This window comes from Patella vulgata, chromosome 2 (genome assembly GCF_932274485.2).
Source record: "Patella vulgata chromosome 2, xgPatVulg1.2, whole genome shotgun sequence".
Taxonomy (NCBI): domain Eukaryota; kingdom Metazoa; phylum Mollusca; class Gastropoda; family Patellidae; genus Patella; species Patella vulgata.
The window spans coordinates 22570294-22581883 of NC_065880.2; the positions used below are offsets into that span (position 1 = coordinate 22570294).

General features: G+C 33.4%; 1 protein-coding gene across 1 annotated transcript; it reads left to right on the plus strand.

Moving 5' to 3' along the window:
• Positions 1-238: 238 nt before the first annotated feature.
• LOC126809646 (nuclear receptor subfamily 2 group E member 1) lies at positions 239-11023 on the plus strand. The gene is made up of 8 exons (XM_050534315.1): positions 239-245; positions 1537-1618; positions 2577-2595; positions 3679-3814; positions 6748-6977; positions 7228-7459; positions 8085-8234; positions 8754-11023. The coding sequence occupies exons 1-8, from the start codon at positions 239-241 to the stop codon at positions 9020-9022; spliced, it is 1125 nt and encodes a 374-aa protein (XP_050390272.1). The 3' UTR covers positions 9023-11023.
• Positions 11024-11590: the final 567 nt, after the last annotated feature.

Here is an 11590-nt window from a genome sequence, read left to right on the forward strand (position 1 = left end):
GGCATCGAGACTGTATCTGTTTTTAGCCGCATTGACAGCTGTGACGTTATGATGGTAACTGTCATCCACTCGAAACAACCAAAGCAAGCTATACTACTTTTCGGTTCCATAACTTTCATCTATGTGTATATATTAATAGAGTAGGAAGAGTATTTATTATGGCACGAGTGCTTGTTATTGTTTATGACAGCAACCCGGTCGATGATAAAGCTTGTGTTTGAATTTATTTAAATGCGAGATGAGTTGTAGAAACTATTTTTATACCAGAAAATAAATTACACATATAAAAGTTTTACAAAAGTTAGATTCCTTTAAGTTTAGTTTGTTAGTTTGCATAAACTATTGACTCCATAGATGAAACTGTAAAAAGGGATCTCAAGCTATGACGAAGTAAAGGTGATGGCGACTATTATATCCTTCATTGCATCATTGAGACCGATTAATGAGTACAGTACATGGGTTTAAATTCTTCCTGTTGTTTACCGAATGTACAGTTATCTCAGTCTTCAGCCATTATGTTGATGTATACCTGAAGCGTAACACGATAATCCTATCGTCCTTGTTAAATCTTTGAATAAAGATCATAGTAGGGGGCTTATAGGAAATGTTGCTACGAATTACAGGGCAGCGTCTATTCTAAAATGCTCAAATAAAATCTATTGTTCCCTTTTGAACACCCACTGTTTATAAGGCCAGTATCCATCAGGGATTACATATGGTCAATTAGTAATTATATAGAGGCTAGTTAGTGACTAATAAGCATCTTACTGCTTTATTTCGTTCTTCAATGGTCTTAAGTTCTTCTCTGTAATAGTCGTTCAGGGGTTTATTCAGTGATCGTAATCGGTTCAATGTGATAGTCGTTCAGCAGCAGCTAAGGGATAGAAGATCAGCTTATGTAAATAAAGTTAAAATGCAGCTTATCATATCATTGAAAATATGTCACCTATAATTTAAGCATAACTTTCAAAGAAATCTGTAAATAATTGATGCTAATAAGTAGATCAAAGAAAATCTTATAGTGGATATAGATAAGCAGGTGTTCAATTATACGTATGTAAAAATATAATATAATGTCGACATACATATGTCAGTCATACCGATATTTAAAGTTCAACTTTTTAAAAGTTTGAAATACCGAAAATAAGCAAAATTAAGTAATTATTATTTTTAATTTTATGTCAATTTAGATATTTCACCTGAAATAAGCCATGATTTTAATAGCACACCTAAACATATTGTGTTAAGCTTAATGGAATTAAAGATGATAAATAATAATATTAACAATTAATTTTTAAAAAAAACCCAACAACAATACTTTAAGAATAGATGGAGTTAGGCCTATATTAAAACGTTCACGAGATTGAGCACGGTGTGAATATTTTTTAAAATTAAAATCCAGGAAAGAAAAATGTAATAAATATATTTATATAAAGGGAAAATCTAAAAAAAAACCAAAACATTATTCATTTTTCGTCTGATTCCTGTCGCTATAGTAGTGTTCGTTTACATTTATTTATCATGTTTATTTTTCAGGTCGCATATTGGTTGATATACCATGTAAAGTTTGTCAAGATCATTCTTCAGGCAAACATTATGGTATCTACGCTTGCGATGGGTAAGTCTCTATTGTGTATACTCACAAGTTATTTATGTGTTCAAACTTAATAAATATATGAAAATCTATGTACTTTTTTCACACAGTAAATCTGTTTTGACATACAAGTCCCGCCAAAGACATACAGTAAGAAATAATCAGTTAACACTTGGCTGTATAATTAACTTCTATAAGCGCATGTATTCATACAGAGCAAACATCTATATTATCAGCTAGTTTCTATACTAGTCCCATGTATTCTTTAATTGACTCTCTGTTTACCAACTACACCTGGGTAAATGTTCATATTAAGGATTAATATTAAGAATTATACGTTATTTTCAATGATTCTATAATACAGCACTTGTACAAGTGTATTTTATTGTACGAAGTCTCAATACTAAACTTCAGAGGTACAAATAGAGAAAAAGCTTAGAGTCACCCACGTTGTTGATTTTGAAAGAGCCTTTTTTTCACGCAGTTACTAACTCTGTTTAAATATCTTATAACGAGGCAAGGATCGTCTGAATGGTAGACCACTTCACAAAACAGAAATAACATGTTGAAATTTTTCCCCTTTTGTATATGTCAACTGTAAAAATGTTTTGTCCTTGCCTTTTATTTATAAAATACTCCGACCAAAAGTTCTGTTGTATGTTTTTCAATTCAACTTCGTTAAAACGAGTAAAGCTGAAGTCTAGAAATTGTCAGTGTTTCATAAACTGACAGAAGTGGATTTGAAGATTTTCCACCGAATTAACGACATCTTGTTATCCGGCTCTTGTGTTTATAATAGAACAATTAACACGAGGTATCCACCCAATGTTATCACCATTATAATGACACAAGAGTATGACTACTCCTCAATCTTGACACTTAGTCAAACAGTTTCTAATTATTACATCAAGTTGTTTCATGTTGTTGAATAATTTAATGACTCTAAAACCCGTCCTCATTCTTTCATTTATCTCTTTTTCAGATGTGCCGGTTTTTTCAAGGTAAGTTAAGTCTATCATTAAGTCTATACGTTATTGACTTCCCACCCGTTATGTTTGAATAGCAAATTAAGTGTAGTAGAACTTCGATTATAGAGTGTTAGAAAAGGCCCAGTGGTCAGTCTATAGACCCCTCTTGTGGACACTGAATGTTGCCTTTAATTACTATTTAACTCTATTCCGCGCAATGTTGTAGAGTTTTTGTGAACAAGTGTAGAAGAATGTTGAAGCAAACACATCCCCTTGTATTACCCCATTCTTTAAATCGGCTTTGCATTTGGCAACTTTTCCGCCTAGCCTCATCCATTAAACCCATGTTTACTAGAACAAAAGTCTCGCGATTAGAAAGTTTAACATTTTCCTACACAAACCCACCCGCAATCGTCAAAATATGCGACATCAAAGGTAACGTTCATTGCCCACGTAGCTGTAAGATCAGCGGACAATATTTAGTTTATGTGTGAGCCGACATAGGGGCTGGCAAGAGATTCCCAGCCATCCTAAACGCGTAGAATTAAACTGAAAGCTAAAAACTTAACACAAACTTTGTTACTGGTGAACCATACAAGAGAGAAAGCGGGAAGACTTATGTCAACATATAAATACCCTTAGGGCACGTCGTCTTGCAAGTGTTCACAAAAAGAACACATTTCATAGATTTTCTATACGAGAATGAAGTGTTACACGCAGAAGTCAGGTTTGCATTTAGCTTTGTCAGTTGCTGGCAAAACAGAAACAAAGAACACCAGTCCTTCACTTTATACATTTGTTGAACATCTTAAAGAGCGCTTTTCTCACAATATTTATATTCAGCACTTCTGACATTAAAAAAAACATCGTCTTTTATTCAATATATTATTTTATTCTTTATGAAATAAGTAATTGTCTTATGTCAAAAATAATTTTATTAATTTAAAATTCAATGTCATTGTTCTTATGAAAGTGTTTATCTTACAATGCCAATTTAAAAAAGAAAAACTGGTAAAAAAGAAAATGACTCATTTGTTTTTTTTAAAATACGTTAACCATTTTATTGAGAATGTCAATTTGCTAACTTGAAAGAAATTTGTTATTTTACTTTTTCAGCGTTCAATTCGTCGAAACAGACAATACATTTGTAAATCGCGTGGTCAAGGAAGCTGTCCTGTAGATAAGACTCACAGAAATCAGTGTCGTGCTTGCCGTTTGAAAAAATGTGAAGAGGCGGGAATGAACAAAGATGGTAAGTACTTTTTATCAACCTTTTCTTTATTGACCTTTTCTTATTTTCTTCTATGCTGATTATTTACCCCGTGTCATGTCTAGCTATGTTTTTGGATTGAATATGATTAATGAAAACTTGGCAATGGTTTGTTTGCTATTTAAAGATACATTATGTAAGATTTAGATAAAGAACTAGCCATTCTTACTATAATAGTTCGAAAATAGATAATGTAAAATGAATAATTTGAATATTTCATTCATATTACTCTATTGCGAGCGAAGATATTAGCCTTTGGAGGTTTGACAAGACGTGTGCAATAATTTCAACCACCGTACTGGTTGTTCGAAGCTAAGTCTCGCTCCTCCATTTTTAGCTTAAATCAAAATATGGCTGAACTGTTCTAATCTATTTAATATCGGAGAAATCCGATGCCATCGAGAGTTGATTATGGCATGGATAAGTTAATTAATCTCTAATTAATAATTTAGAAAACATTTCAGGCCCAAAGAAAGACCCGCATTAGGCAGATTTAATTTTTTGCTAAACTATTTATTCAGAAGAAAAACTATTGAGGGAGAAATTTGTTATGTAAACATGAATAAGAATAGAACGTCTACCATGATACATGCCATGGCATCATCACTTTTACATAATTTGACAAAAATTAAAATGTTAAAAAACTAGACATCTTTTTTTCCTAAATAAAATCCACCCATTTTTCATTGTCAATCCAGTGATAAGCTTTACATAATAAATGAACTCAATATGTTCAGTAATGAACGTGTGTTACGTAATTATTTAATGTGTGAAATAATTAGTTTAGTAACAAAATAATCTGAACTTTGTAAATAAAAGAAATGCGTTTAAAGTTTAACAAAAGCTTGAAATTCGACCACAACAGTGAAAATACGACGCGTGACGTTTGCCTAGAATAGTTTGGCTACTGTAACAAATCTTAATGGGCTCCTTAAATTTGATGAGACTGAAAAGAAGGTGGCTTTGTCATTGATATCAATGAAATTTAAGCAGGAATCGCACTTTAACACGCCTGTACGTGTACAGCTAATTGACTTGTACTAATCGTTAAGGGAGAAAATACAAATAACGAGCAAAAGACCAAACAAGACTCGGGCAAGGAGAACAGTGAAGATGTAACGCGAGATGAATTACGTCCTGCTCTCTGATTAGTCAATTACCGCTGCCATTGTATGCTGGGAGCGGAACAGCGGCCATACTAGCCAGCCATCACGTTGTTTGACTGTTTAAAATACAGTTAAGCTTTGAAAATTGACAGGTTTTTGTGAGAGCGTCTGTAAACGAATATTTTCATTGTTCGACGGTTAGCGATAATGGGAAATTAATGAGTCAGTCTTGATGGTAAATGAATTATAGTCTGTATTAATATTTATTGTTAACTTCATACAGAAATCTATTAATATTTTACTTGGTCGTGATGTTCATGATGGCACGCAATCTAATAAAAATCGTTTATCTTATAGTTAAATACGGAAACACGGCCCTGCCATGGCATTAGATAAAACGTAATGGCTTTAGTTTTTGTTTAATTGCATAATTTTACGAGTTAAAAAAGATAGACTTTAAGTAAATAATACCATCATGGAAACTTTATTAAGTGTCCCTGAGCATGTCACTGAAAGCCTATGAAATATTATATTCACCATGAAAGATAGATGAATAGAAATAGGGATAAAAATGATGAGGCACATTTTAGGGCCTACCCTGGGGCGGGACCAGGAAGCTACTGCTATTGACGAAATGAGGCTGATTTTTGTGTGAAGTATGTGATCCGAAATGACTCTTTGTTAAACCTTTCATTCCTCGCTTCACCTGCGTAAATATTTTACACAAAAGAAGCGCTAACCAAGTCTCACTCAATTTGAAAATTGTGAAGAAAAGTACACAAGATTTGCAACGCTTTCTCAATTCTGTTCGTGCTCGGTGAAAATACGTGGTGTCGCGTTGAGATCGGACGCACAGGACTTTTGTTATGTGCTCTATTCAAAAGTTATAGTTTCTTTTCTGTAGTTGAGTCAATATTCCCGACCTTCTAGGTATAATGTTTAATCAGGGTTACTGTAGAAGAGAAAGGGACCTCTTCTCAAAACACAGTACAACAAGAGAAAACTTTTGATTTTGCCCAAACATGAGCTGGTGTGTGATTTGTTTAAAACCGCTGTAAGTTGGCACCTTACTGAGGGGTTTTGACACGTGAATGGAGAAAGGGTGGTATCAGTCTAACTATTGTAAAGATAAACATACTCGACGTAGATGCCTTTTTCTCATAACAAATCTTTTAAATTTCTGGCTTTAGATGTGACTAATTTGACTTGATATAAGAAATCCGGATTGGGATCGGCCCACACGTGAGACAATCACAAGGAATAAGAAGTTCACAAGGTGCGGTTATGATATTAAAAACATTAATTATTCTCTATGATAAAGGCTACTCGATAATGTTTTCAATCCACTTCATCAGTTATTCAGTATTGAAATCATGTTGAAACTATTGACGTTGTCGTAGTCTTTGCGTCAAAAGGCCAACGTCGTTCGTTGATTTTGCGACGGCGTAAAAACATTCAAGGATAATATGTATTGCATGCTCAACACTTCAGATCAGCGGGGACTTTGTTGAAAGATGCCCTCATACCCGCTTTTACGTGATGAACATTGTTAAATCCAAATATCTGGCTTCTAATCTTTCTTAAACTGGGCTGTTTTATTTAAAACCACGTATCTCCCGACAGCTATATTCTGCACATTATTTATCTTTTACCTGCGAGAAAATTACGCACTGGGATAATTATCTCATAAATGGCAGGTCCGAAATAGGCTATGACTGCGCGTTCTAGACCCAATCTGTGAGAGGGATTATTTCAAATAGATAACAGGATTTATAACCCTTTTCAAAAACTTTTTTTTTATATTTTCAGCTGTTCAACACGAAAGAGGGCCACGCAATTCCACAATAAGACGGCAAGTGGCTATGTATTTAAAAGAAACGAGTGAAATGGGTGGAATTATAGCACCTCATCCATTCCGTTCACCATTTCTACCAGCAGCTTATGTTGGATATGAACAAACTATCAATGATGGTATAACGGTTTCAGCCGTAGACCCAGCTCCTGTCTCACCTGGAATGATTATGCAACCCGTTCCCAAGGTAACGCATCTCTTTGTTATATAAAAACAATAAAAAACAACATAAATCTACCAGTAACTTTTCCATATTTCATAATGGTGAATCTCATATTACAATATACATGTATTATTAACATGCAGTAATATTTCAATTCTATGTGGTATTAAATCTCTAAATCAGCATTTTGTTTTTGAACATCATTTATATAATACTCTTTTTTTGGCAGGGTGTGTATAATACCGTTCTAAGTTTATTTTTTGTTTTGTTTCAGTATCCTCACGAAATGATGCAAGCCTATCTCAATAATCCCGAGGCTATTTGTGAAGCGGCGGCCAGGTTACTTTTTATGAGCGTCAAATGGGCAAAGACAGTGCCAGCATTCCTTAGTCTTCCTTTCCGCGACCAAGTCATACTCGTGGAAGAAGCTTGGCGAGAACTATTTGTTTTGGGAGCCGCCCAATTTCAGATACCTTTAGAGGCTGGCCCTCTCTTAACTGCTGCAGGTGGGTCGCCAATGTTTGATCTATTTAGATATCAGGTAACCATGGTAAAGGTTACTTGACAGTTACAGAGTAATTATTAGTCACTGACTTTAGTTAGTAATTTTATTACGCAGTACCTTTTAGAACTATATTATGAATTTATCTTTCAACTACACGTATATGACATAACCCCCCTCCCCGCCCCCGTAAAATGAAAAAACTCTTTTAATTTCGTCAGAATGAAATTGTAGATTTCAGTGGATTTTCAGTGTTGATTAATTTCGTGGGACCGCAACCCGTCTTTGTCCATCGATGTAGCCACTGTTCAGATATAGGTCAAGAATGAGACTAAAATCTTTCGAAATAAAAGGTTAATCATAGAGATTCCCCGATCACTAATTCAAAAAATAATATAAGATCAACCCAATTCAACACTTGACCTAGATCAAACTAAAACATTACTACATTCGAGCCTTTCCTTTCATTTCACATTAGATATTTAAGAGATTAGCAAAATATATACACAGTCCCCTCCCCACCAATAACGACAACTCTCGCGTAAAGTTTTCTATATCTGTTCAATAACTCATGGAGCATCATTTCTACATGATTATTTTATACATATTTCTAATTTTATGTCTTTCAGGTATAAGCACAGAGCAATCTCCACCAGAAAAAGTAGTTAGTGTTATGACAGAAATCCGGGCATTACAAGATGTTATAACTAAATTTAAAGCAATACAAGTTGACCCAACAGAATATGCCTGTTTAAAGGGCATTGTCTTATTTAAAACAGGTAATTAAAGATTAATTAATTCACTCAGTCAAGTTCATTCAACCATCAACTTTTATCAAATAAAATGAATGAAATGGGGTTTAACGTCTTATTTTTGTCTACTCCATCCGGGCTAAAGAATTCGGGCATACGCTATGTAGTGTGAGGGACGTTTTGTCCGGACAGCGGTGCTACGACTCTTATTTCCAATTCAAAAGGGATCTGTAGACTCCGTATAAAAGCACTTACACCTTTAGATGCATGATCAATGGGGCTATTACTTACAGACCTCTACCATCAGCAATATCAGGATTGTGATTTCTGTTATGTTATATATTGATGAACAGTCAAATATCATAGACTCTTCTGGACTAAAAACAACAAAAATGTTGGTTGCATCAGGTATCCTAGAAAGCTCGAATTTTAAATGAAGAATTCTGAAAGCTAACTATAATTTTATTTTAACATGTAAATATATTTTAAAAGATTAACATTATTTTCCCTACCTATTAAAATTGAATTTTGTTTTTCTAATTTCAGTATTTCCAAGTAGTACAACCGAAATGAAAACTTTACGTGAATTCCATACGGTAGCAACATTACAAGATCAGGCCCAGTTAACCCTAAATCATTATATAAGAACTGCTTATCCATCTCAACCCTTTCGTTTCGGTAAATTGTTACTCTTGTTACCATCGTTACGTGCTGTGTCTGGACAAACAATAGAAGAAATATTCTTTAGAAAGACAATAGGATCAATACCGATAGAACGGTTATTAGTGGACATGTTCAAATCTAGTGATTTTTAGATTCTAAAAAACATTAATCCCGGACATTTCCTAATGTGTAATCCTGTTCAAGTAAAACAATTTAAGGGTAAACGTGTGAATCGAGAATGTGCTTTGTTTTTTTGTGCGAAGTGCAAATGGTGACTAGAACTGGGCAAGGATTATAATGCAATTACTAAGCGGCATTGGATTGTCAACCGAATCGAGGAAATAAGAACAACGATACAGTCAATTGGCACTAAAGTTGTTGACATATTATGGATGCGCCATCTTGCATTAAAATATGGCGACTGTAATGAAGCTGTCACAGTTTGATATAAGATATATATCAATGTATTATATTATGTTTTATTATATATTTATTACATTTTAGCCGTTATTGTTATCATATTAATTCATTTTTTAAAAAAATCTGAAACCTATATGTTGTTATACAGTAATTATGGGTATGGGAGGGGATATTCAATTTTTAATGAATGTAGGTTTCGTGTTATTATTCAAATTATGTTACTTTCGTAAAAGTGCTATTTAATATAATAGGGTTTCTACAGTAATTGTTTACAAACCAAACCTGCTTAAATACATATAGACGCGGATCCATTTCTTTATCATTAAAATCGCTTTCTTTAGAAAATAAGGATTTTTTGATGCTCGTAAAAAGGAAAATTTGATCCGTGACTTAAATTCACTTGTAGTTTTTCCTACATAACGAGATAGATTTGCCCACTCGAACACTTATAAACGATAAATAAACAAGCATAGGCGATAAGTACACTATGTTCGTCGCAGTTGACATAAGCTACTATTACCTGAACACATGGTTGGTTGAATAAAAACATCACTGAAAGACCTAGAATCGAAAGCTATGGTTCGTGACAGAAATAGCGCGTCGAATGCCAACAGTAACATGGAGAAGTCATCGATGATTATCTGGAAACCTGATTCTTTCCTGACTTTTGAGAAAAAAGTCAAAAATTATTTGTTGTTGGTCAAGAGGGAATATGAGCGTAGTGTGATGGCATGCACAATCGACCATATTAAGAAGATCGTGTATCGTCAACTTGATAACGTTGTACAAGGCCGAGTCGTTCGCGATAGTAATATATAGCTCTGACTTGAAGGACTTTTGAAATGCTCATCAATACTGACTCTTGTGTGTTTTAATCAGCCATATTCTTTATCAAACGATGGCGGTATTGTTGGCTTTTCCTCTATAAGAGGATATACCATAACAATCTGTTTGATATCAATATTGTTGTGGGTAAAAAATCACCGACATTGAATGATAGATTTCATTTTACTAACTAAAGATTAAAATCTTGATCAAATAATATACACAAACATGGTTTTATGTGTTCGCAGTCTAACATTTATAATATGACTCTTCACGTACTTGATTTCCCCGCAATGGCTTTATTTTTTATTTTTCGAGAGACAATATCAAAGACAAATCATAAAAAAAATATTTTTGAGTGATCTATCTCAACTTACTTACATGTATGTAAAATTCCATTTTATAATAGGTCATTTAACTTCTAAAAAAATATTAAAGATCTTAATCTTTTTAAAACATTATTAATGGACTGTTTTACTTCTGTACCAAGCATTAACCTTTCTGTGTTCACTTTATAAAATGTTCTTTCGTTATTCTATTATAGTGCTACTGATATTCCCGTTGTGTTAGTTATAGACTGCTCTGATTCCTTCGTGTGTTCATTTCTACCTTAATCCCTTTTTAAAAACTTCTTCCTTGTGTTCATATTGTTCTTATGCCCTTAGCAAGATCACTCATCAAACAAAGCAGTATACCTAATATTCAACTGTCTACAAACTGATCATCTTTTGTTTGATTAACTATTACTAACTTGAAAATCGAATTCTAACTCGTGTTAATAACTCCGATCACGATATTGTTTTTTAAAATTAGTTTGAGATTGACTGATGAATGAAGAAACCATTGTTCATTTGAAACCATGCTTTACCGTTGTAGTTTGAAAATGTATCATTCCTTTTCATATTTTGATATTGCATTTCATTCCACTATTCCATTATATTATAATTAGTATATAATTGTTAATCTATCTCTGTATTTTTTACTGTTCATTAGTGCAATATTGTGGAGATATAGAATCTCCAATATTTGATGAATCTTATTTTTTAAGCTCAAAGATTGAATATATGTATAAACATCAAACATAGAATAAAATATTAAAACAAACAAATGATTGGTTGTTGTTTATGATGAAATGGCTCTCTCCGGGTATATGTAACACGACCTTCGTATGCATTATAACTGTGTATGTAAAATGGCCATGGCCCGTTATAACAAATTCATTATTGCTCACGAATATTATATTATAGTCTTTTGGAGAATAATGTGTAGAAATGGTTGCTGGCATTGCTGTTTTACCGACAAATATGCTCCTAATCTTTTCTTTAATTTTCAATTGTTTTGCCGTAGTTCCAACATAAATAGGTTTAATGCTATAAGCTAAGCTATAATATTAAGGTTTACAAAAGTTACGATAAAGCTATGCAAATATGTTTACATATTCTCGTAACAGTTACCTATTACATCTGTGAATCTAG

Bases quoted from the DNA above. Each gene is read 5' to 3' on its own strand.
- LOC126809646 (XM_050534315.1), top strand. The intron at 3,815-6,747 runs GTAAGTACTTTT...TTATATTTTCAG, and splicing joins GGCGGGAATGAACAAAGATG to CTGTTCAACACGAAAGAGGG. The intron at 8,235-8,753 runs GTAATTAAAGAT...TTCTAATTTCAG, and splicing joins CATTGTCTTATTTAAAACAG to TATTTCCAAGTAGTACAACC.